Genomic DNA, 26665 nt, shown 5'->3' with positions numbered 1-26665 from the left:
TCGGGGGGACAGCAGGGCCTCGTGTCCGGTCCGCCCACAGCCCTGCACCTCGTAGGGCCTTTCCCCTGTGTAAGGGGAAGGGGAGGGCGAGGACGGGCTCGCTGGGGGCCCACGCCGGTTCTCGTGAGGAGTCTGAGAAGGGTCTTGTGTGCAAGTGGGGGCAGGGCGGAGGTGTGGGGGGGATGGAGCCCGCAGAGAGACCTCCTCGCCCTTGTGTACTGTTTGAGTGTTGAGCCACATGCCTTACTTATTGATTTTGTTTTTAAAGAAAGCAAATTAATGAAGACCACCAGGGGCGAAGTGTCAACTCTCAAACGTTGGTATGCAAGAACCCCTTGGAGGGCTTGACCTAAAAGCCAGTTCCTGGGTCACACCACCTAGATCCTGGTACAGCAGGTCTAGGGTGGAGCCTCGGGAACCATCTGAAGACCCCTCGTAGAGAAGCCTGCCTGTTGGCAACGTCACCCCCATGTACTATTCTTGGGAGGGTTCCTCAGCACTGATCGGTAAAGGAAGGGAAGTGCTTTCTCGCAGATTCCTTCCCTGGAGGATCCTCGCCAGGACCCATCAGATGAGGAGTGAGCACGTGTGAGTTAGGGTTGGGAGGAAGCGGGCCCAGCTTAGCCCCTTACTAGCGGGCTCCTCGCATAATCTCTGGGACTTTGGTTTCCTCGTTTGTAAAATGTGTTCTTAATTCTCACCCTGCACTGCCTGCTGGTTCGTGAGAGTAGATGAAATTCAGTAATGGGTACCACGTGCTTTGCATCATTCAGCAATGTTTGTTGAGTGCTTACTGTTTACCGGGCAGGGCGCTTTGTAAACAGTGGGGGACAAATCAGCATCCAAGATGGCACTGTTACTTTCTGAGGCCGCTCATGTGGTGGGCTGTGCACCAGTCTCGGGTTGTTGCTAGTTGCTCAGTGGCATTTGGCTACCACCTCAGCCTCTCTGAGTACAGTCTCTTCTCTGTTAGATGAGGCGGGTGAGCCAGTAATTTTTAGCTCTAATGGTGCCTTTGTAGTTTGTGAGACCTCAACTTTTGTGATGTAGAGCATAACTACTAACCCTGACTTCCTTGAAGATGCTGAGGCGAGTCTCTCAACTGTGTGACTCTATAATAGGAATTTTCTAGAAAGACACCCAGTTACAAAGTATCATGTGTGTCTCCGGCACCATCATGGCCCGTGTGTAGGTCTTTGCATCTGCGCCCTTTAATCTTAATAATTTCAAGAAAAATGAATTGTTTCCAAGTCTGTACAAGTGGTTTACAAGTGGCCGAGGAGAAGGGCCTTGTCTTGTGCAGTCTTTAAAACATTGCCGTGAGTTTACCGTCACTGCCAAGCATAATGGATGGTAGGAGGCTTACCTCCTCTCCAGAACCTCCTCAAGCACAGACCTGGGGTCACACTCCTCGACCACCACCCCTGTGGCTAACTGGAAACATGGTGGGTAAAGAAATGGAATGGGTTGGGGCGGGGGAGGAGAAAATAGAAGATAGATGGGCTTTTAGAATATGGCCAGTTTTGTTGAGTTAAGGTTCCTTTGCTTTTTCTTTGATTGTCACCTTTACTGTAGTCTAGAACATTCCTCAGAGGCCCAGAGTGAGACACCGGGTTGGGAAATCCCAGAGCACCAACAGGAGGCACACACGTGTTTAACGTGGCCCTCGGGTGTTTACGAAATTCTAAGTGAGTGTCTGACATTGAGAAAATCAAGAAATCTCATGTAAAAATGCAGATTCCTAGCCTCTCAGAAGAAATCAGCACAGCTGGGACTCTGGGCCCCGCTCGGTGGAGCAGGATGTGCTGTACACACAGCCCTCGGCCTGGCTGCTCAGACACCTGTCGGGTAGGAATAGAGCTTTTCTGCAACCTCCCGCCTTTGTTCTGTGGATGCAGAAACTGAGTTCCAGACAGACGAAGATGGGACTTGCTGGGGTGACGGGGAGAAGTTGGGGACAGAGCCAGGCCTGACGTCCCCTCCTCCAGGCTCTCGGAACAGCGCTCCTGCCAGACCTGGGCCCCACGCACCTTCCGGCAGGTGGCAGTCGTGCTGCTGGCTTCCTCCCAGTCTGTCTCTTCCCGGACTTCACCCTGTGCCCTTGTTCCCCTCTCTTCTGATTTTGCATTTCTTCTCAGGAAGCTCTCCTCTTTATCCAACGCTGTTCCCTCTCTCCTTTTGTTCTTTCTCCTCCCCCTGCTGTTGCCCCAGGATCTCCTGGAGCCTGGGTGAGTGTTTAGGATGCTTCTCCCCTGCATCCGTGCAGGTTCCCCACTCTCCCAGGCCCAGAGCCCTCCAGCTTCAGCATGGAGGCGGGAGGCCCAGAGACCCTGATGGAGCCACCCCCAGCCCCGTCTGGGGGTGGCCACCACTCAGCGCATGTAACTGCATGGTCCTGGATATGCTGATTTCTTCTGAGAGGCCAGGGATCTGTGTCTTTACATGAGACTCCCTCATCTTTAAATGTCAGGCACTAATTTAGTGCTGTCGCCTCTGCTATAAAATGTTAAGCCTTATCTCGGGTGCCTGGCAAGTTCCATGAAGCTGGCATGTCACCTGTGTATCAGAGCGGCCTCCTTCTAGCCCTTCTGCAAGAATGAGGATCTGGCTCAAGGCAGGTCTCGAGTGGACATAGTGCCCCTGTAGCCCCAGACCTTCTGGATGCCTAGCAGTCTCTAGCACCCTGTGCCACCTCCCAGCCAGCCCTAAATGTAGCCCTCATCCTTGGGTAGGAGGACCCACTCCAAACCTTATGCCTTGGAGAAAGCCTGGGAGGGATTATAGCTCTGAACAGGTAAAGAGACCCCTTATGTTTTGCTCCCAAAGTGGTGCCGTAGGAATAGGGGGCATGGGATTGAATCCGTTGTTGGCTGAGTAATTGAGGGGACATTCACTTCCCCATGCGACTTACCTCCACGCTGAACGAAAACCTACAGGGATGCCAGGAGGGGCCTGAAAACACTTGACACTAGATGGCTGTACCTTCCCTGTGCTGAATGCTGGGCATTGGTCCATCCTGGGGACGCAGGGCTCACAGACTAGCCCTGCCACCCATTGCTGATTTTTTCCTTGCCCTTGTCCCCATTATTTACCCAGCACTCACTGGGCACTTACTGTTTGTTGCCCAGCTGGATGTAGAGGCGGTGGACTCCGTTCTTTCTCCTGAGGGGCTCACAGCTAGTGGAGAAGGGGCTGCAGAAAAACATAACATTGTAGTGAAATCATCAGTGTACTGTGTACCTAGCCACAGTCAGAAGTCAAGGAACGCCTGAAATACAAGGTGACATTTGAGTGGTATTTTGAGATGGAGCTTGCTGGGCAGTGAAGGGCATTCTAGGCAGCTAGGACAGCTGGTATAAAAACCAACATTTGTGAAAAAGTATGTTTAGCAAATGGTGAGAAGTTGGTGTGGCTTAACTGAGGAGGTATTGGATAAAACAGCAGAGTCTGCACTTGCTGAGAAAGGCTGTTTTTACAGAGACTAAGATAATAGTGGCTTCAACAAGGTAGACCTTTCTTCCCCTCCTCAAAGTCCCAGGCGAAGGTTGGACTCGACCAGGTGGCCCCAGGTGCCCAGGATTGCTCTGGCGTTGCCTTTAGTTGTGTGGTTGAAGATGGCTTCAGCACCAGCCCCCTCTCTGCATGCGACAGCTGGAGAAGGCATGGCTTGGAGGCTCTCTTCACATCCTGTTAACTGGGCACGGGGACATACCTTCCTGCAAGGAAAGATGGGACATGTAGTTTTTAGCCGGGTGGCCATGTGCCCAGCCACACCTTGGGAATTACATTACCAAAAGGAAGAAGCAGAAATTGGATATTGGGAAACCTCCGTCCCAACAGCCTCTTATCTTAGGAAGGCGTGGGCTGAAACATGGAGCACTTTATAGGGAGCTGGGAGGTTTTTAAAGCAGGGCAGTACCATGTTTTTAAAAAGCATCTTTCCACAGATGGCACCAGCCGCAGTGTGGCCAGCAACCATGGGGCTGTTGTAGTAACTGAGGAAGGGGGAGATCCGCCCTGACCGTCTGAGTGGGCCTGGCCTTCTGATGGTTTGACATGCTGGGCGTTGGTGGGTTCCGGCCTGTGTGGTTGCTGAACATCTCCCAGAAGCCAGGGACCTGTTGGGGTCTGAGTTCAATCTGCAGGTTGATGCTCTTTATTTGAGGTTTATCTGAGAATACATTTTTATAGCTTGTTAATAATGTGAGATGGGGGGCACCTGGATAGCTTAGTTGGTTAAGCATCCGACTCTTGGTTTCGTCTCAGGTCACTATCTTGGGGTCCTGGGATCAAGCCCCATGTCATTGGGCTCCGCACTCAGCCAGGAGTCTGCTTATCCCTCTCCGTCCCCCTTTGCACCCCCCCCCCCCCCCCGGCCTGGCCTGGCCCATGCTCCCTTGCTCGCACGCTCTCTCTCTCTCTCTCTCTCTCAAATAAATAAAATCTTAAAAAAAATAATATGAGGGGGCGCCTGGGTGGCTCAGTTGTTAAGCGTCTGCCTTCGGCTCAGGTCATGATCCCAGGGTCGTGGGATCGAGCCCCACATCAGGTTCCCTGATTGGCAAGGAGCTTGCTTCTCCCTCTCCAACTCCCTCTGCTTGTTGTGTTCCCTCTCTCGCTGTGTCTCTCTCTGTCAAATAAATAAATAAAATCTTAAAAAAATAATAATAATATGAGTTGGAGCTGTGGAGAAATGATAACTGTCAAGAGTATAAAGGGGTCCTCCAGTGTCCTTTGACACTGTGAGCTTGAGTAAGCCCCAGGAGAGGGGGCAGGGCCGTCCTTCTCGGGCCCCTGACCCTCCCTGGTTCTGCAGACAAGTTACTTCACTTCTCCGCTCTGCTTCCTGGGCTCTAGAAGGGAAAATCATTCTGATGCCTCCCTCACTTGTCAGTGTGTTTAATTGCACATCCCTGTCATGCTTTTGAAGTCGTCTCCCTGCTTAGAACAAAAACTTCCTGATCCGAATACCCTGGGAATTCCCCAGCATTTCTTGTGTGCCCACTGGGAGAGACGGAAGGAAGGCAGGTGGCAGAAGTAAGGGGCATAGCTTTCTCGGTCAGACAGTTGAGGCTTCCCATGCAGGATCTGCCACTTATTTAGCTGCGTGGCCTTGACCGGCAAGATATTCCACAGCCCCTGTGAATCTCTGCTTCCTCATCGGTAAAACACAACAGGTATTATCTGTCCCAGGTTGCTTGAAGGGTCAGAGAGGGCCCTGCAGGCAGCCGGCTTGGTGCTTGCAACAGTGCAGGCATTCCCGGAGAATTCTTGAAGGCTCTCATACTCTGTTTACCCAACTTCAGGCCTTGGGTATGTCTTCTCTGTGGGGCAAATGTGGTGTTCCCCTCCTCACCCTGCCGCCGAGGTCAAGGAATGCTCCCTGGGTCTCTAATCCTTCCCTATGCTCTGATTCTCTGGGCCTTCCAGGCGGCCAAAAACTTGGCTGTGTTTATATGGCTGGTCACATTATGGCAAAATCAAATACACAGAGTTTTTTTAAAAAGGTATTCTGGCACAGTATCACCTTTTGATACTTTATCTCCCCGGTCAGCTTGTGCTCTGAGGGAAGCGATCTCTCTTGGACGTAAAGACCCACACTGTAAATAGGTTGACCTTCAGCCCTGGAAGTGTGGAAGGACAGGTGAAGTCTCAGAGCTTGAGCCCCTGCCAACATGCTCAGAAGTGATACGGTATTCTTAGAAGGGATTTTTGTTTTAGATAGTTGCGTTCCTCCCCCCACCCAAAGATTCTAGCCTGTTGTGAGGGTGAGTCATGTAGGAATGTGTTGGTCCCCTGCCTGATCTCCTAGGCATAGACTGGCACTGCCTTTTGTGGAGCCAATCCGTGTTCAGTTAAGAGATGCCGCCAATTGGGTGTCAACCCTCCTTGACCCCATGTCCCCTCAGTCACAAGGCTGCCGTTTTATAACCGTGAGGGCTCTCCCCAAGATGAGCTTTGTGGGAACTTATTCTTCACTTAATTGTGAGGGGAGGAAATATTTGCTTAATTACGGGCCCCTCTTGAGCCTCTCGAGTGGCGTTTTGTTGTTGGCAGGAGGTGAGAAAAAATATGAGATCTGTCTTGAGGTTGGGCTGTTGGCTTTGGCCTCGGGGAGGAGGCATCTTCTGTTTGCGGCAGACCTTTGCTAAGTGGCAGAGCGGCTCGGGTCTGGTGTTCAGCTGGCTGAAATGCCACAGCGCTTGCAGTGACATTTCCCACATGAGGCCGAGAATCTTAAGTGTTCAGATGTTGTCCCCCTCCAGTCCCTAAAGCTCCAAGGAAAATTCTAAATGTCTTCACCTTGTACTTACTTACTTTTCTTTCCTCAGTGCTTGAGAAACCACACTGACTTCCTGAATCGAAATGTTCTGCAGTGAAGCTTTGCATATTGAATTGAGCGAGAACTGGGTGTGGGGGGTGGTAGGAGGTGGAGGGGGTCTGACAGGTGCTTTTGGTGGGCTCTTGCTCAAAGGGAGACACTGGGTCACCGAATGCTCCCTTTACCTGTGATTCTGTATTTTTTTGCCTGCTGTGTGGCCTTAAACACAAAGGACAGAGGGATTTTGGTAAGTCTCTGGCGTAGCTGTTCTGGGCACGGGAGGTTCCATATTCTCCTCGAGCATGAGCGGCCCTGTAGCCACGCCCTGCTGCCACCTTGTCTTTGGTTCAGCCCCAAGAGCAGCAAAGGGACTGGTCTTCCCTGCTGTGCTGGCTTTGGTTCCCCGGTGAACCCCGAACCCCTGCCCCGGGCCCTTCCTTCTCCCTCCGCCTCCCCTTCCAGCTTGCCACACCCCGGGATTCGCTCCCACTCTTTGCACCACTCATTTCCTCTGTGTGTGTTCAGGCTGGGCCTCTCTCCTTTCCTTTGATGCCACCTTCCACGTTCTCAGAATGACTCATAATAGTGATCTCTTGTCAGCACCCCATACTTCACCTTGCCGTTGTGTGGTTTCACATATCTCGAGAGGATTTTCTCCTCCTGCCCCTCCCTGCACTTTGGAGAGGGACGGGAGACTGAATCCCATGCTCTGCCCTCCACCGTGATCCAGGTCCCCACCTTTGTTTACTACTTCAAGGCTAGAACATTGTGCAATAACCTTCCTAAGAATTGCTCTGATTGTATTCTTCTTATCTTTTGAGTGGTTTTTCTCACTGAGGGCTCATTCCTAGGATGAAAGACTGAGTTAACTATCTGGTCCAGCCATGAGCACCATAGGTGCTTCAGTTTCTTTATGGGTTCACAAGACCACCACTGCTTGCACCTGCCGTTTGCCATCATGGGTCACGAATACTCTCTGTGAACTGGGCCAATATGGTGACTGATGTCAGAATTAGTTGAGAGATAATCAACACTCATCCATTAGCATTTATTTAATTCATTCTTCCCAGGGGTAGAGAAGTTGCGGAAGACTGGTCTTGTCCTGGGTACATTGGATGTGTTGTTGTGTTTACAGGTTAATTACAAGGCCTCTTTGATGGGCTTTTTATGGATTGATCGACCTTCACAGGCATTACGGTGCGCCCCTTGAGCACACAGTCTAGGCCAGGACCTGTGAGGAGTACGGGTGGTGGATTGGGAATAACCACTGATGGAAATTGGCCATTTCACAGGGAGATGGGTTGGATACTAAAATACCCAGAAGACAGAACCTCATAAGGGCAGTAATAGAAGATCTGACAACACACTGTGGGAATATAGAAGGGAGGGAAGAGGTTAATTCCGCTTGAAGTGTTCAAAACACCAACATATCCGGGAAGACCCGGCCTCTGCCCTGATGGAGGAATACCTATTGCTTTAATGGTTGGAAGCCCCACAAGAATACAAGCATTGCAAGAGCGGGACCATGACTGTTGTGTTGACTGTGTGCGTCTCCCGTGTCTCAGACTCAGGATATATTTGGATGGATGAATGGAAAGAAATACAGGCGGATGAACAGTTGAGTGAATTAAATGAAGACACAGTCCCAGATGGGGGGATGGCTTGAATGGTAAGAGTAGCAGGAGGAAGTTAGACATATTGGTGAAATTGTAGCTGGTTTGGCTTACACGTAGAGTGATTGAAAGAGGATGGTCCGAGAAAGGGTTGGGAAGACTGACTGAGCCCAGAAAGCATAAGAATTGTGGCTTCACTTTGAAGAAAGTGGGCTGCTAAACAGTATAGGAAATGTTTCAGGTAGGTCTTGTACGTTTCAAGAATGGAATTTAAATTGGAAGAAGGTCCCTGATGTGAGCGCATCTGGCTGCTCCCTGCTGTGGGTACGTAGCTGAAGACACCCATTGGGGCCACGAGGTTAGTTAGCTAGCAGCCGCCAGGCCAGAACCAGGTCTGGGCTCTCATTTCCTGTCTTCTTCTCTCTAGACGTGTGCAACAGCACCGACCTTCCGGAAGTCGAGATCATCAGCCTGCTGGAGGAGCAGCTGCCCCATTATAAGTTAAGAGCCGACACCATCTACGGTTATGACCACGACGACTGGCTCCATACACCCCTCATTTCTCCAGATGCCAACATTGACCTCACAACCGAGCAAATCGAAGAGACGCTGAAGTACTTCCGTGAGTAGTTCCCTTTCGTCTGGTGACAGCGCTGTGACGGCCAGTGGTCCTTAGCTGTGGCCCCACGTGGGACCTCATACTGGCTAGCAGGGCTTACGGCCTGCCATTCGTGGAAGGGTGCCCCAAGAAATGTGGCTGTAGGGTTCAGCCACACACAAGGCCTTGATTTTGAGTATTCTGAATAGAAATTTTAGGGTGGTGGGGACCAGGTACAAATTTTCATTTGAACCAGTTTTCTCTTAACTGTACAGAAGAATTTGAAAATGCTCCCATTTCCCCCCTCTTACCAAAATACCATATGAGTCCATAGAAACTGTCACTGGGAAGGAGTTTGCATTTAAACCAAAGGCACTGGGAACATCTTGGCTGCTTAGTATTATCTATATGACATAGCAAGACTCGTATACCAAGGCTGACCAATGAGGTTGGTAGGACAGACCAGCTCTCCTTTGTCTTGACAACCCTGACTTTAAAATTCAAGTTAACTTTAGCCTCGTCTAAATTAGTGATGTCACTTTGGAAGTGAGATCATTTACATACCTGTGTATCATTGTGTTGTCTTCAAAAATAAAAAGTACAGCAATCCTGCTTCTATTTGACGGTAACTTGGTTCAAAACCAGCTTATAACATCTGTAAGTTTTCTGTAATTATTGTCTCCATACAGAGTGATCTCCAATGTTCTTGAATTTGGGAAATCATTTATAATAAACAAGTTGGAACTACAAATTTCTCTTTTAGAATGTGTCTGGGTCTGTTTTCACTTTTTTCTCCATTAGATGTTAATGAGAAAGGAATTTTGTTTAAACTGACCTGTGTGTTTATACCTAAGAAGAATCCTACAGTCCCTGTGAACACGGCAGGTAATCAGTTTCGATCGGAATAAAAATAGAATAATCCACACCAGGGCAGATACGAAGCGTGTTAGACTTGTACCAGTGTTCACAGTGGCCCTTTAGACTTTCTGACGTGTCTGGTAGTGTATAGGAAGCTCTTTGGCAGTCACTTTTGTTGACTCACGGTATCTGTTACACCAAGAGATGTGGTGTTGGATAGAAAACTGTGTCCAGAGTCACGTCCTTGGCAGGTTCCGTCTTTGGTTCCTTCAGACTGCTTCACGGTAGAATTCACAGCAGAACGGTTTTTTCAGAAATCCCTGTGTGTTACTACTTCTTCCTTAAGAGACCCTCCTGTGATTCTGTGGGACTCTGCAAGGCCATTTCTGCCACAGGAGGCTCCTGGGTCCTTACACAGATGAATCACTTACAATCACAGTGTAATGGGAACCGTCCACGGGCAGGACTTCGGAGAACTTTCATATGAATTGCTCCTTTCATCCCTATGCAATGTCTGCAGTCTGGGCAGGGCTGGTTTGATTATCGAGGAAGTGGAAGCATGGAGGGCTCCTAGTATTTCTTCCATAGCACTGACCTCCAGCTTCTGAGATACTTGCAAACAGTAGACTTGAACAGACGCTGTGGCTTATTTCTGTTTGTGCGCTCTGTTTTTGGTTATATATTTAAGAGAGGGAGAAAAAGGTCCTATTGGATTTGGCAGTGGACAACACAGATTATGCCAAAATTAGAAGAAGCGAAGTAAACGCTGAGCAGAGACCCTGAAAGTTCTTAGAGCATGGTCGCCCCCCAAGTCTTACCTTAATTCTGTGTTTCCTTCTGCATTACTTGTGCTTAGAGCAAAGTAGGTATTGATTAAAACTGTTGATTAAATGAACGATTGAGGTTAACTCTTAAATATAGCACGCTCCTCAGCAGGGCTTTCAAACGGAGGTCCTGGGACCCCCAAAGAGTCTGTAGAGGGAAATTGGGGGAATCTGTGAACTTGTAAAGAAATGAAATGACATGACATCTTTATTTTCACTAACTTCTAACTGAAATGCAACATTTCTTTTCACGGTGAACACAGGAACCAAAGCACGGTGTTCTCAGCAGGCCCTGTGACTTTGTCACCAGTAGAGAAATCAAGATTTTCATGTCCTGCTGCAGTGGAGACAGATACTTTGAAATGCCACCTTTATTCATCACTGCTTTGAAATTACCTTCATTATGAGGCGTGCCGATAGATCTTGTTATTTAATACATTGACAAAGAAGCTCTTCTATCACAGTCTATTTGCAAGTTGTCATAACCACATTGCAATACAATTGGTTTCCTTCCTAGTTCTTTGTACTTTATCTTATGTTTTCAACTCTTTCTTCTAAGGAGGGGTCTGTGAGCCTCGCCAAACTGGCTGAGAGGTCGGTGGAAGGCACAGATCAGGAGCCCTGCTCCGTGCGTGGTGTCCTTTCTGGGTTCCACTGTTTGTTTATAGGTGCGTAACCCAGGAGATGCAGTGGCCACAGCGCTGTGACTCACCGGTGTGTAAAATCAGTTGTGAGGTGTGGAGAAGGTAACAGAGCTGTTACCTCTTAGATTTATTTTCTCATCAGTTAGGGCAGTGGTTCTCTGTTGTGGGTGGGAGTGGGGATAAAGGGGTACCCTAGGGGTTCTGATAATAGGAGATGAGGTAAACCTCAGCTCCCTCTCTTACAGACTGTCTCCCAGAGTAGAGAAATGACACTTTGCCTTTTGAATCTGGCCCTCCCCTGGCTTGTTTTTTTTGTTTTTTTTATTTTAAGTAGCTTCCACGCCTAACATGGGGCTTGAACTCAAGACTCTGAGGTTAGGAGTCACATGCTGTGCCGACTGAGCCAGCCAGGAGCCCCTCACCTGGCTGGTTAAGAAGAGGTGGCTACCTCTTTGGGTGTCTACCTTTACCAGGTGGTAGAATGACCTTTTCAGACAAATTTTAACAGGTTGATTTTTTTTGACTCCCGAGAAGTGTGAGAAACAAACAGAACATGAAAATGATTCACACAGCAAATGTACCCATAAATAGGGGACATTTAGGATTAGATGGTCTAGGAAGAAGAAAGAATAGTCAACATTTAGCCCTTACTGTGTATCAGGCACTGTTCCTAATTCCTTACATGTATCTCATTCAATTCTCATAGTGACCTCTGAGTGAGTGAGTCTTGCTGTCCCCAACCTAAAGGGGGACACTGAGGAGGACACTGAGGCACAGGGAAGTTAAGAAGCTTGCCCAAAGTCACACAGCGCGCAGGGGGTGGGGGGGTGGTGGTGCTGAGTTTCAGACTTAGGTTGTCTGGTCTGACTCCATATCCTAACTACTCTCTCAGAAGAGCACAACGAGAAAGCAATTATATTTTAAGAATAAAGCTTACCAAATGAGATACAAAGAGCAAACCCTCAGTTTGAGAATATCAGTAGCTATTTATTTATAAAACGTCTCTCCTACATATTCAAGATTCACCTTTTTTCCACTGAAGGTCGCTGTCCCAAGTGACACTTAGCCGGATGTAACTTAATGTCCACTTGAGGTTCCCTCCCTCCTTCCCTGTGGTTTTGCCTCTGTCATGTGGTCTGTGGGTCACACTTGCCCATCTCTGGTGGAAATGACTAGAGCGTGCCGTGGACCTTTCTTGTCGCAAAGCCTTCTGCAGACACCAGACGTGAAGGTGGCTGTGTTGGTATAGAGGTAGCTTTGGCTCCTTCTGGTTCCTCATTTCCAGGGCCTGCTCTCTGTAGCTTTTTGGTTAAGGAGCATTGGGTCAAGAAAAGAAATCTCTCTGTGTCTCAAGGGCGTAGGATTCTCTGACCACTTCACCTCTGACTTTCCCTGGAATAATCTTTTTCCTAAGGAGAAGAGAAGGTTATAAAGCAAACAAGTTTCAAGACATTGTTCTATTGTTTGCTTTTACTGTAAACTAATCCTAATGAATCAGCCAACAAGTATTCACTGAGCGCCTGGGATGCACCTATAATCCTTTGTGAGCTTGACTTAAAGCTTTGAGTTCCAGCTGAGGTTTTCTGGCTGAGGAAGGGAAAACATCTGCTGGATTACGGATTTTCTTCCCTTACCGGAGCAGGGACTCTGCATCTGGCTTGGGCCCACGCAGGAAGCCCTCCAGGCCTCTGCTGGTATCCTGCACTGAGTTGCTTGCCTTGCTCATGTGGGAGAAGTGAGTGGGGTCTGGGAACTTGCATATTCTACCAGGTCCTGTGCCATTTTAATTTTTTAAAGTTTAATTTAGACAACAACAACAACAACAAAATGGAAGACCATTGCTGGAGCACCCGAGGCCTGTGGCAAAGTGCCTCACTAGGCTTATGCACGGTGCCGGCCTTCCACGGGCCAGGGGTCATGGACGGGTCCCCCTGCCCCTTACCCCGCACTCTGGAGTTGTGCCCAGGGAGGACTGGAGCCCACAGTCGATATCATACGCCGATTTCCACTGTGTTCATTCACTTGTGTCCACATGGTCCCAGGCGTCACGATTGTTTGTACGAGCCTTTGTGTTACACTTTACCACCCTAGGACTATCACAAGGCAGCCGGAGTCCGCTCGGGACGAGGCATGAAGGCCCAGAGCATCTGCAGGGGGTCTAACGGGCCAGAGCGTGGGCTGGACCCCAGCGTCTCTACTCAGCCGTCCCTGGAGGTCCTGGTGCCCCTGGAGCAGGCGAGACACAGTGGCCACTCCCTTCTGGACACTTGCCGTTCCTGTTCCCCGACTTTCCTCCTGTCTCTCTGGCCTGTCCTTCCAACCTCTTTGACCGGTTTTCCCTCTTCTTCTGAGCTTCTAAATCGGTGGCTGTCGACCCTGATGAACTGAGAGAGCTTTTTAAAAAATAAGCCCTCACAAGCCTCTCTTCTGGAAGTGGTCATCTGAAGCCCGTAACTGTGAGGTCCTGCTGGAAATGTGGGCATGCCCTGCGGGCATCTCTCTGCACACTCTCCCCCTCCCAGCTCCGTGCTCGCAACTCGCCAATTTCTGCCCACCTCTGACTCCCCTTCCTCCCTCCTGGCTCCAGGCTGCTATGCCCAGTCAGTGGCTTAGCATGTCTACTGTCAACATTTCCCCCCATCCTTACACATTTGTCTTGAGAAATGTGACATGCTTTACCCCAATTCTGTGTCCTGCTGGCCATCAGCCGACTCTGTTAATTCTTCGTGCACGTGCATCTCGGACCCCTTCTCTGACCCTGCGGCCACCGGCGTGGACGAAGCCGCGCCATCCCGTCCCTGGGCTGCCGTACCTGCTCGCCTGCATCCACCTTGCTTCTCTGCGATTCTCTTTTGTATCAGCAGCCCGGCTGGTCTTTTCTTGAGATCCCCTGGGGTTATGCTGCTCCTTTGCTTCTCCCTGCTCTTTGGATCAAAGGCAGGGTCTTCTAGAACCCTGCTCTTGGCCCTCTCTGCTGCCGGCCTCGTTGCACCCTCCCCCATCGCCGTGCACCAGCCCCACTGTGGACGCCCCATGCTTGCCTCACAGAGGCTCCCTCCCTCCCCTTTCTTTCCTGATCTCTGATTCTCAGCCCAAATGTGCCCTCCTCAGAAGAGCCTTCCTCCAGGAAGCCTTCCTGGAGTGCCCATCTGTGGTGCCCCCTCCCTTTCCTTTTTGCTACGGTCATGGCTCTCATCTGTCTGCTCCCATCATGATAATGCAAGCAGTAATAATAACGAGTCATCTCTGGGGAGTGCTTCCCGTTGGCCGGGCTAGTGCTCCTAAGCGCTTTACCTTATGAGTCCACTAGGACACACACACTGGATTCGAAGTCCGTGATCCCCTCTTTGTTAACTGATTTTTTTTGGATATAGTGCAACTGTGTATCCAAATTGAATTGGCCATTTAATCCTTAATTTAGTCTTTCAAGGTATTAAACTTCGCTTTCATAGAAACAGCTCTTTTTCTGTGCGACTCATGAAATAATAAACGTAACTGTGTAATTACATTAACAAGCAAAACGGACACGGACGGGTTTGGGAACAAACACAAATGACCCTTGGTAGGGAAAAGAGCTCGATTCCTACGAGCCCCCACGGCCAGGCTGGAGAGACAGTGGTCTGTCTGCGGGCAGGCGGCGGGCTCTCCGGGGGCCACGGGCTCTCTGGGGGCTGTGGCACCTCCATGTGCAGTTGAATTGTCCCCAGCAGTGCTGTAGTTCTGCCTCTCCTCGGACCAGGCCTCTCTGGTGTGGCTTGTTCCTGTTCATTTTTGGTAAATCTCTTTTCTCCTTCCTCTGCTTAACGGCGGACACTTGTCAGTCTCCTGTCTCGGGGTCTCCTGCCTCCCCCACCTCCTTTGCTTTAGCTGTTGCCTTTCTGGAGGCGGCTTCTGCATCTCTCTCCGCCCACAGGAGGCATTTCCAGAGGCTTCCGGAAACTGAGCACGGGTTTGTCATCTTTCTTACCAGCTGCCTGATTTGCACGGAGGCCACAGCCCGTGCCACGTCCTGTCCTTTCCGTCCTCAGGGGCACCTTCTCCCTCTCCTACATCCACAGATGCTCCGCTCGTGTCTCAGTCCTGGTCCTGAGTGAACTTGTTAATGTCGCCACAAGTCATGGAACCTCTTTGGACCTCGGTTTTCTTTTCTTTTCTTTTTTTTTTTTTTAAGTTAAAAGTTTTGTGACCCTCTGTTGGTGGCATGGCATTGGTAGATAGCATCCATTTCTGATTTTCAGGGTGGAAAAAGCACGGATGCTTGTCACTGTTTGACAGAATCATGGAGCTGACTCCATTGCTCAGCCGTTAGTGCCTGGCCGTTTAGTGAATGTAAACAGTCTTTAAAGGGAGTGAAGTTTTAAAAATAATATATCCATTGGTCATAAAAGTGTGCTGATTGTAGATAATTTAGCAAAAATTAGGACAAAAAGATGACTAACTTGGCAACCACTTCTCATTTTTTTGTGAGATATTTTTAAGTGGTTTTATTCCTCCAACAAATATATTACGTATCTGGGACAATAATGCTTTTTTACTTAATTATATACATTGACCATTTCCCCATGGTGTTAAAATTCTTCAGAAGCACAATTTTCATTATTGCTTAATATCCCATCATTTATATCTAATCATTGGTCTGTTATTGGGAATCTGGGCTGTTTCTAATTTTTCCTCAGATAACACACCAGCGAACACCCTTCTACATCAGTATGTGTGAACCCAGCACATTTCCTTCAAGTATATTTCTAGAAATTTACTCGGCTTGAAAATGTGGCAATTTTTAAGATTCTTTGAACTATATTATTACTCTTAGATTGAATATTAACTCACTGCAAGAAAAGCAGCCCATTCTTGGTGAGCATATACTGAGTCATGAAATTGTTAGGAACCCTAAGGAATAAATGTTGAGTGAGTGGATGAGTAGGGCATCATTCCATGAGGTGCTTAGAATTCATAAACTTCCTGATGTTTTCCTCACCTAAGAATGGTCAGCAGATTCAGAGACTGGTGGATCCCTCATTCTTTGGATTCAGAATTCTTTTTGGGTTTCATCTCTAATTTCTGCTGATGGTTTGTACATGATGGTGCTTAATGATAAATGAAAAGGACATCCATTGAGTGTTTTTTACATTCTGGGCACTTTGAGTCCCCCTGCAGTGCTCAGAGGTGGAGACTATTCTTATCCCCATTTTTAAAACGAGGAGGCCGAGGTTCAGAGGGACCCAACCTAGGGTCACACAGGATGGGCAAGAAACAGGGTCTGAGCCCAGCTGGACCAACTGTGCAGCCCAGGCCTTATTATCTGGTTTGAAAAGGTCTTATGTACTTTTGAGGTACTTAAAATAGACAGCATTTTAGCTCTGATTTACGATCTTCTCATCTTTCACCAAATCTTTTTATTTCCAAGAATCTGGCTCTGTAGTACTCAGGAGTACTTTGTCTGAAAACACCGTATTTGGTCTTTAAGAAGTCTAAACACGGCGTACATGTTTTCTTACAAGACACCTGAGGAAGAGTGTCTTACCCTTTTCTTGGCTTGTACAGGTTGTTACCCATTAATGAATGTTTGGAAAATGACAATAAGTAATGGCCTGAAGAATACGATTGAAGTACTCAATTGTATGTGTGTGTGTGCGCGCATGTGTATTTTTTAATTCAAAGTGTTATCAGAGATCACCTAAAGCTTCATGAGAGAGAACGGTAATGTATGTTATCTCTAGAAGTTTAGCTAGGATTGAGAAATGCAGCTAATCTGTGTGGGAGTAGGGGATGTCTATTTGAGGTTTACGTAACCTCCCTATATGGTGAAGGTTTTCCTCTTCTGAGTGGTTCTTAGAGAAGACAAGTTGTGAGAGACCCAGCAGTCAGCCCTGTGTTAGAGGGCCTCGCCTCCCTCATCTGCCAACTCCATGTGTGATCTTGAGCAAATCTCATAGCCTCTTTGGGACTCACATTTACTATCTGGAAATTAGTCAGCATTAAACATTCTGTGACTCTCCAAAATATGTCATTGAGAGCTAATTTTTACTCTTTTGTCAAAGGTATCCCAGGACAAAGTTCTTTTATTGTTGTTATTTCTTGTTTTTGTTTTATTGCATTTTCTTTTAAAGTATTTTTTCTGTATTGTATAATAGGAATTATGAGACTTGGGACTTTAATTTTCAGTTTTAAGAAATTGTTAAAAAGTAAAACCAGCTTCATAAATTAAAAAAAAAAGGTAGTGTTTGCTTTTTTTAAAATAAAAATGCTATTATTGCTCTCAGGTGATAATTCTAGGGAAAATTTTAAAGAATTCTCAGAACACTAGAAATATTGGCCTAATTCTCTAAGCACGTTTTAAATTGCCTAGAACTTTTCTCATTAAGATTTAGATCTCTGCAAGGCTTATGTTCTAAAAGGTTACAAGCTGTTGCAAATAATTTCCGTATTCACTGAGTAAATCCCAAGGGGGCAGAGCCCACGTCTGCCTTGTGTTTGAATGGGCCAAAGCCCTCCGCCCAGTGCCTTTCGTTAAATAAGTGTTTAATAAATCCTTCTTGAGTAAGAGAAAATGAAAAGATATATGTTTTTAAGTTAAAGTTTTTCTCCTTTTTTAAAATAAAAACAAACAAAAAAACCACATACGGAATACAGAGATCATGTTGGTTTTTGCCACCTTCCCAAGATCGCCTTCGTCTGATTAAAATCCTAAGCGCAGCAAAAATAGAGGCACTGCAATATGCTCTGAGCCTAGACAAATGAAATGGGTAAGTAACACCCGGTGCTGACTTTCTGAAAGGGGGGGGGAGTTAATAGTTACATGAGGTGGTGACATAGGAGAAAATGTGGGGGGAAGGGTGTCCTGTGGAACCCTGGGGATCTGTTCTCTCCCAGGTGTTGTGTGTGGTGGGTGGGGTTGAGTGAGGGAAGGAAAGATAAATTATAGGGTTGGGGTGGAGGATGTGTTGGGGACTGAAAAGGGATCTTACGGCCAGGGAAAACTTCTCATTTTCATTTGCCAACAAAAATGATAGCAAAATGCGTACATTACAATATATTTATAAATAGTTGCCTTGAATTTCTGTCCTGTAAACGCCCACGTTTTGGCCATGTCCTTCTGCCATCCCAAGACCGGGGGCCACGTTGTTTCCAGGTGAGCATCCAAATGAGCCCTGGATTGTGCCCGCTCCCCTCTCTTGCTCATCCCTCACACGAGTGGACTCTTCCTTGGGCCCATTTGCACTGCTGTTAGCTCCCCAGGTGTCTGCAGGGGCAGAGGTGGGAGCAGAGCGGCCCTGGCTGCCTGGGCACTCCGCACGCATGAGCCACACCTGGTCACAGCGTCCCCAGCCCGGTGTGGGCCCAGGCCCCAGGGGAGCTGGAGGACCTGCCTGATAGCACCTGCAGCTCTGGGCGCAGGGTCCGGTCAGCAGGGTCGCCAGGGACTCCTCCCAGCGGGCAGTCTACCCATGTGGCCCCTGAGCTTACTCTTGCATCTGCCACCTGCCAGCTTTTTTTTTTTCTCATCAAACCAGATTCCAATCTGAGTATCTTTTCTTTTAAGACCAAAAATGCTTGGCAAGCAGTTCTGTACAGATTGACTGTTTTCCTTTTCATGTCACTCCAGCACGTCTAAGACAAAGTTGGAACAGACTCAGGTGGGAAATTGACATGACAGCTCAGCTCGCACCCCCGTTGGCTCCTCCTGGGGGATGCGCTCAGGCCAGAGAGGCTCCGAGTCACAGCAGGAGCAGAGTCGGGGTTCGGTGGAGCTTCTGGTTTGTGTTTGAAGCCTGTGACACCAGCCCCGTGACCTGCCGGTCCCAGGAGTGGAATGCCCCATGCAGCCCCCCAAGGCTGCAGCAAGCAAACTGGGAACTGTGGGACACATGCGAGCTGTTTCTTCTCCGTGTCCTTCTCGGATTTTAGTAACTGCATCAAGGTCGGCTGCACGTTGGCTCGGCAGTGCCCTGCTGAATGCCATCTCCCTGCCTTTGGATGTGTCTCTGAAAGCCAGGCTTTGTTCTGCCCCAGAGAACCCTGGAGGTGGCATGGGCGCCTGCTTTTCCTGTGCCTGCAATGAGGTGGAGATGGTTTGGGAGGGGGGTAGCTGACAGCAAGCTGTTTGCTAGCAGCCTGCCTTCTGCCGCAGGAGCTCGGTGACTGGCGGTGGCCATGTTTTAAAAACTAAAGATCGGAAAGAGAGCTCCCCAGAAGCATCCTCTCTGTAGCAGGTGCAGGGAAGGTCTGCTTGTAAGGCTGTGTTTTACTCGAGCTCCAGCAGCCCTGTCTGGAATGGAAGGCCAGGAAGCCCATTTTTCTGTCTTTAGGCTCCTGGCCTCCTTTGGGTACAGACAGAAGGCCAGCCGCACTATTTCCTGAAGGGAGGGAAGCCCTAGAGACTGGGAGCATGTTCCAGAGGGGATTGGGGCCGTCGAGTGGTTCTCCTTCCTAGCAGGAGGGAAGCACGCAGGGAGCCATCCTTATACCCACCTGCTTGAGTGGGTGGCAGCGCGTGGCCTGTGCCGATCACCGGGGGGCACAGAGGAAGGAAAGTGGCATGTGGCGAGTGCCGGGACGTCAGATACTTTGGGGCAAACTCATAACTGCATTATTTGTGCTTTAATTGTTCATTGTTAGTGTTTACTCATCTTTTAAACGTATTGAATAACTATTCAAAATTATGTATACATATATGTATAGGTTCAGGTATATATAGAAAATCATTCATATGTACATGGATATTTAATTCATATGCTCACAGAACTAATTAATTAGAAACTCAGAAGTTAAGTTCTTTTAAACAGTTACATCTCATCACAAATGTATGCCTTAGATTCCCCTAACACTGCAGACCAAATCTATTTGATTCTCTTAAGTGCTTACAAAAGCGAACATACAGCTCACCTCGCAACGTGGGACCTGACCCTCCTGCCTGGGTGTAGTCTGTGACCACGGCGTCAGGCCTTTCTGTTCTCCTACCTGCCTCCTCATTCCATATCCGGTTGGCTTATTCATAGCCACCCTACTTAGAGAAATGTTCATGTCATGCTTTACACAAGATATTAGTGGCAGATACAGAACAGTCATACACGCCCACCCTCCCCTTACTTCTTAAGATGGATTAAAAATATCTTCCTATTATCTTCTTTCCTTTATATATCAGTTGCTTCATTCACTTGGTTGCCCTTTTAGTCTTGGCATTCCCTGATCGTCACGGCCTTTACAGACTCAACTTATTCCCTTTAAATGTCATTAACTGTATTCTGTTTCTGATGTTCAAATTGTCACAACCTGGCCCTTGACTGTCCTTTTAAGCTGGCTTCTGTGCCTTATCACTTCTACCCCGAAGACCTTGTGGAGCCATCTTTGCTTTCTTGCATGCCTGCGGTTGTAGGTGGATCTTGATTTTTCCTGCCTCAAGGCATGGAATTAGCAGCTCTCCAAGGAGCCCTGTTGACATTTCACCCAAAGCTGGACACCAGAATGTTAACCTGCTGGTCATGGGTGGAGTAGTATCCTTGCTGGGCCACTTTCTTGACAGAGCTGGAAATAGGATTTCTTTTTAGTATCACAAAGTCCCATTGATATTTTCAATTTAATTCTTTCGTGATCATTTTTTATTTTGTTCTTAAAAAAAAAAAAGACTTCACAATTTTTAAAAAAGATTTATTTATTTGGGGGAGAGAGAGAGAGAGCCTGAGTGGGTGGGGCAGGGGGAGAGGGAGAGAGAATCTCAAGCAGACTCCCTGCTGAGCCCAGAGCCTGACTTGGGGTTCGATCTCACGACCTGAGCCAAAACCAAGAGTGGGATGCTTAACCGAATGAGCCACCCAGGTACCCCCACAATTTGTTTTTGCTGTGAGATGCCAACTTGAGTTTTTATCTCCTTTGTCTCCCTTTTTTTTTTTCCTTTCACATTTAATTTGTAAATAATCCTTGGATGTTTTCTTAATTATCAAGTGGGGAAGACTTTAGAGGTGGACCATGCCCAATTTATATCCAGATGCTCTTATTGCTGAGTGGTCCTGGACAAGCGACTTAAACTCTCTGTGTCCCCTGTCCTCATCTGCACCGCGAGGGGGCTGGTGATTAGGTAGCAGGGTCTGAGGAATGAGTGAGCTAGAAAGTGCTGGCTGCCTGGTGTGCAGCCTGCGTATCCTAAATGGTATTGGGTGATGAGGGTGAGTGAGAGGTGGCTTCTCTGGGGCTGCTCCTGGGACCTGTCCCTCATCCTGATTCTCCCAGGGTGGGGTGGTGATGGGGGCAGCCCAGGCCGGGGCTGGGGTGGGGGGGAAGCTTGCTTTTTCAGCTGCAGGAAGCTGGGGGTGGGGGTGGGTGGGTGGGAAGGGAAAGCTGGGACCCTCGGGGCCATGGGACTCTTGGAGGAAAGTGTGGATTTGAAGGCAGGTATACACCTGGATCTTAACCTCAGCACCATCTCCGCAGAGCTGCGGATGGATTGCTTTATCCTTCTGAGCCTATAAAATGGGAGTTTTGGTGTAGGTGTTCACTTTGAATCTTGCTTGAAGCCCATGGAGGTCACCCACAAATGATGCTCTTTCCTTTGTACTTGTTGATACACACTGTTTTCTTTTCCATTTTCTTAAGACATGAATTGGATATGTATAGTCTTTGCACTTGATGTAAGTTGTATTCAGTAATACATTACTGTTTAGAAATGCGTCCCCCGCCCTGCCTCCCACCAACTGTCACTCTCGCTTATTACTGTGAACTCAGTGCCTTTTCATTAATTATGCGGGGACAAGCCAAGACATGACGATTCTACCCATTTCCCTAATTATAGCTTAGAGAATTGTACTCTCTTTTTAATTGCCTGTACTGGCTTATTTATGTTTTTAAAGAATTTGAGTGCTGAAGATGATCGGAAACTAATATTTATTGCCAACTCACTTTGTCCCAGGCACTGTGCTGAGTGCTCTGCCGTCCATTAATTAATTAATTAAAACCTCGCCTTGACTCTGAGGCAGGTATTATAATCACCTCATTTCAGAGATAAGACTCAGGTGTCTAAGAAGGTCACAGAGATGGTGGATGAGGAGCCTGGACCAAACCTCAGGCCATCTTACTTCAAAAGCCCGCACTCTTAACTATGAAATTAAAGTGCCTGTTAGTCCGCCTGTCGTCTGTCTGTATGTCCATCCATCCATCCATCCATTATTTTTTGCCTTTATGATGATGTGTTAGGAATAAAGTATTTTTAAAAATTTATAGTGCGGGAGGAAATGTGCCATGACTTTCTTTAAATGGTCTCTACCCTCATCTGACTTTCTGTGATGCTTTACAGAGTTTGCATTTCCTGTTCGTTTATTACATCTTCATTTTGCAAATTCATATTGGACTCTTTCCCCCAGACATAGTGGATTGAACCTGTTGAGCGTGCTGATATTTGAGGAATCTGTTAATTGTTGACTGGAGGCCTAGAATCATCTTTTTAGAAACACCTTAAGGAACTTTATTTATTTTTACTTTTTTTAGATTTATTTATTTCAGAGAGAGAGAGAGAGAGAGAGAGAGGGCACAAGCAGGGGGGGCTACAGGCAGAGGGAGAAGCAGGCTCCCCGCTGAACAGAGAGCCTGACATGGGGCTCGATCCCAGGACCCTGGGATCATGACCTTAGCCGAAGGCAGACACTTAACCGACTAAGCCACCCATGCACCCCCCACCCTAAGGAACTTTTAACCGTGGAAGACCTTGGGGCACCAGCCTTTGCTCACGTCTCACGTGGGGGTTTGCTGTGGGCCTGTCGAGAGGTGCTGTCCTTGCCAGAGAGAGACATGATAAGAGGGCCAGAGGGAGAGATATGTTCAGATAATGGGGGCAGGTATAGCCGGAATTAAAATCATTGGCTGCTGACTTTAAATAGGCAGATGTCCTAGAAAATCTTAAATGTGTATCTAAGTTGGGGTCAGGGAGAGGGAAGGGCAGGGATTAAAGTGGGTGAAGGAGGCATGGGGTCTGCTCTCTACGTTGCCCAGGAAAAATTTGGAATTGGGTGGGGAGGGGTGTAGGTCCTCCAGGGTGTAGATGACAGCTGGGAAACAGCGTGACCAGAGACAGTACCATTCCCTGGCACTGTACGTCTTCCAAACTTTCTCAAAAGCCTGTTTACAGCCTGAGCCAAGATTCATCACCAGCTGCCTTTAACTTTCCTTTCCCCTTCTGAGACTTGAGAAGGTTCTGCTATTTGATGTTGCTAAAGAGGCAGGAACCCTGCTTTCCACTCGGGGCAGGACATGCTCTCACAGTGTGCAGGCTGGGCCAAGTGGGAAGAACTGCTTGTAGCATCTTGTGCTGGTGGGCAGGCACGGCCTGGTAAAAGCACAGGGCCCTGAAGTAAGGAAGGGGTACCTGGAGCTGGGAGAAGCTTCTGGAACCTACCCGGGGGACAGGAAGCCAGCTCTGGGGACCTCACAGCACAGCATTAAAGGCTTATCTGCTTCCCATGATTTAGGAAGGTTGAGATAGATCTATCTATACGTAGTACAGATTCTGCCCAAGAGTCTATATATAGGGTTTGTAATTATGCGTGTATGTATGTTTATAAACATATATATATGTGTGTGTATATATACATATATACACACAAAAACATAGTTTTCTTCTTAAAAATTTTTTTTACTCAAATGCAGAGAGAGAGACACACACACTGTGTATGTTACCCTCCCCAATCTATCCATCCTATTGACATACCTCACCATTGAAACTGTGGTCTGGGGACCAGCAGCATTGCCGTCCTGTGGGAACTTGTTAGAGATGCAGAATTTTGGGCCTGCTACGGACCTGCTGTATCCGAATCTGCATTTTAGCCGGAGCTCTGGGTGCTTCCAAGGCACATTAACTCCTGGAAGCCCTGCCCTAGACAGACGTCTCCACGTTTGTTAACTGAGGCACCATAGGCAGCTGGAAGAATAAAGGGAAATTGTCCCTGTTCGGTCGTTGTAGAAGGAAAGGAGCATGCCCTCTCGGTAGTGGAAAAGAGACCTTTTACTATTACTCGTTCACAAATTACATGGTCTTGAGTAGCAAATTAAGAGAAAAACCCATCAAAGCCAATGCTGCTGCTGACACCAGCAGATAGTTACAGGATTCAGCCAACAGGCTGGCGAGGTTCTGTAGGTAGTTTTGTTTTAGGGCATTGGTTTTCGAGAGAGATTTTTGCCTCCAGAGGACATTTGGCAGTGTCTGGAGACATTTTTGGTCCTTACATCGACAAGGAGAGAGAGAGAGAGAGAGAGGGTGATGCTCCTGGCATCTAAGTGGCTAGAAGCCAGGGGTGTTGCTAATCCCCCCACCCCCCGCAACGACCAGACAGCCCCCCCCCCACAGCAAAGAAGGATCTGATCTTCAATGTCAGTAGCGCTGAGGTTGAGAAACCCTGGTTTAAGGGATGGAGTTACCTATAGTAAGCCCAAGATCTGTCTAATTATCCATTACTCATTTTAATGAGATACTTAAAACATACCAAACACTTAGAACTAATAAATGGTAACTCCATTTTTTTTTCTTTAGGAAATAGCACATTACCGATGCATTTATAAGGACAGTTGCAAAGCCCCCATTTCCTTCCTCCCTAGAGGCAACCACACCATTTTGCAGGTTGGCTGTTGCCTACTGTTGTTTGTACTTGGATCACACACGTGAGTGTCCGTGAAACAGCCTATCGCATTGCCTGGGCCCCTTTGTGATGGCGTTCTCCCCTGTTTGTATATTGCAGGCTGTTTTCCCAGAAGTTTGAGCAAAGGCATGAGCAGGGGAGCAGAACTGCATCTCAATGAAAACATTTCCATTTTCTGAGTAATTTACATTTTCTTTAGGTGGTGGTCAAAAATGTTAAGGAAAGGTGTTTAATGTATTAAATCAGGTTGGCGAAAGAAAACCAAAAGTAATGGTTGCAGATTTTAGAAGGTGGCATTTTTCAAGTGCAGACTCCGTAGCGGCCCAGAACCCAGCAGACATTCTTGTCCTTAGGTTTGTTGGAAGTGATGATGGTGGCAAGACCCCCGGCCCCCACCTGCCCGCACCCTCCTTTCTCCCTGGGTGGCACCTCCCAGCCCCTACTCCCAGCATCCTTGGAAGACATTTCCTTCATCTCTGCATCATTTTTCAGAGCTGGCCAGTTTCTATGGCAACTGTTAGATTGAAAGATGATCAGCGAGCGGGAGGCAAGAGCAGGAGGCGAGGCTCGAGTGAGACCTCCCGGTGGTGGTGTGTGTCCCTGACGTCACCCTCCTCGCGTCTGGATAGGACGATAACGGATACTCCCATTCAGGGCGGCTGGCGGCTGCTGCCTTATTAGCAGTGCTGCTGGGGGCTCCGATAGCTCTGCAAATTGCCTCTCTTTCTGCCCCTCCTGTCCTCGCCCCACCAGAATTCTGCTTTTCAGGGCCTCTTTTCTGTTTCGGCTGCAGACTGGCATTAAGAATGCACGGCTTAATTCCGGTGTGTTTCAGGATGCTCTTCTGCCCAGTGTTCTGGAAGGGCAGGGAGGCATGGCAGTGTTTTACTTGATGTTGATGGCGCTGTGAAGTCCGTTCTTTCCTCTGCGAGAATACTGACTATGCAGAAATTTATTGAAGCGGATTATTATGAACTAGACTGGTATTATGAAGAATGCTCGGACGGTAATTATGGCCCCCTGCGAAACAGAGCAGGAATGTGTAGGGGCATTGTCTCCCTCTGGGGTGGGGTGGTGGTCCTGAAACCTCTCCTGGGGACTCGGGCGGTGGGGGGGGGCATGGGAACCAGCAGCACTGCAGGCATGCATGGCTCTGACAGTTGTGAAGGCATGGTGGACGAGATGGCAGGTGGGCAGGGCTCCTGGGGACTCCTCTGCGCTTAGTCGGCCTCTGCTCCGAGGGCAGATGGTGTTAGTGTGCAGCGCTTGTGAGCATTATACTTCTCTTGGATTGCATTCTCTCCAGGGTGAGGCGTGAGTGTGGTGTTGATGTGCATGCAAGGGTGTGTGTGTGTGTGTGTGCGCGCGTGCAAGGGGAGATGTGTTCAGTGACCTCTCTGCTATTAATGGGGCTGGGAGTAGTATATTCAGGAGGTGGCTCTCTGGACTGTTGGCAGCAGGCCTGGAAGAATCCTCCCTTTCCCGAGCCCAGACCTGGGGGCCCGTGGGGGAGGCTGGAGAAAATGCAGAAGCAGCTTCCCACCTGGCAGGCAATTCAAATGAATTTTGCGGGTGGGATCCCACTGAGCTATGGGGGTGGGGAGACGTTGGGAGGGGCAGGAGAGACTGTCTCCTTCGGTCACAGGCTCAGTTTGTGCAGGGAGGGTGTGGCACATTCCAGAGGAGACTGGGTGGAGTTTGTGTGGCCGGACAGGCCTCGGGAGGTTTCGGGTACCTGGAAAATAGCACTGAGGTGCGTTCTCAGAGAGGCCACAGGAGAGGGCCCTTAGGCTCCTGTGGTGTTGGGCCTCAGAATCATGTGGGACAAAGTGGATCTGTCTTCTTTAATTTCTTCTTCAAAATGACCCTCAAATCACATGTCTTTTGCATGCCCCCCCCCCCGCCCCCCCGAAAAGAACACAATATGTACAGTCTGAGGGTCGGGTCCCTAGTGATGCTATGTTCCCTAAGGTTAACTGTTTCTTAATTGAATCAGGAGTTTGAGACTGTGCTAACCATGACCACATTTGATAAACCTGAATGATGTAGCAGGCTGGGAGCTGGCCTTGCCAGTAAGCTGAGGAACTACATAATTATCTCTTGTCTGCTGGTTTCTGCCTTGACCAACAGGAGAGGGACTGAGAGGTTTCCTCGGGGATGGTGGGTGGGTATGTAACTGTGCTGAGA

The 26665-nt window shown here is 48.3% G+C and overlaps 1 protein-coding gene across 12 annotated transcripts in view; it reads left to right on the top strand.

Moving 5' to 3' along the window:
• TRAK1 (trafficking kinesin protein 1) overlaps positions 1–26665 on the top strand; it is a 114005-nt gene that overhangs the window by 23274 nt on the left and 64066 nt on the right. For 6 of the 12 annotated variants that reach the window (XM_036080312.2, XM_036080307.2, XM_036080308.2 and 3 more), the window contains exon 2: positions 8363–8557. Coding sequence is in view for 8 of the 12 variants with exons in the window: in XM_036080307.2 (XP_035936200.2) it covers positions 8363–8557 (195 nt within the window). In the remaining 4 variants the exon portion in view is untranslated. Of the gene's footprint in view, positions 1–8362; positions 8558–25115; positions 25485–26665 lie in introns of those variants that run through there. The other 6 variants (XM_036080318.2, XM_036080311.2, XM_036080315.2 and 3 more) reach the window with 3 other exon arrangements.

This window comes from Halichoerus grypus, chromosome 1 (genome assembly GCF_964656455.1).
Source record: "Halichoerus grypus chromosome 1, mHalGry1.hap1.1, whole genome shotgun sequence".
NCBI classification, from domain to species: Eukaryota; Metazoa; Chordata; class Mammalia; order Carnivora; family Phocidae; genus Halichoerus; species Halichoerus grypus.
The sequence above is the reverse complement of the archived record's forward strand: the minus strand, read 5'-3'. Positions and strand labels throughout refer to the sequence as shown.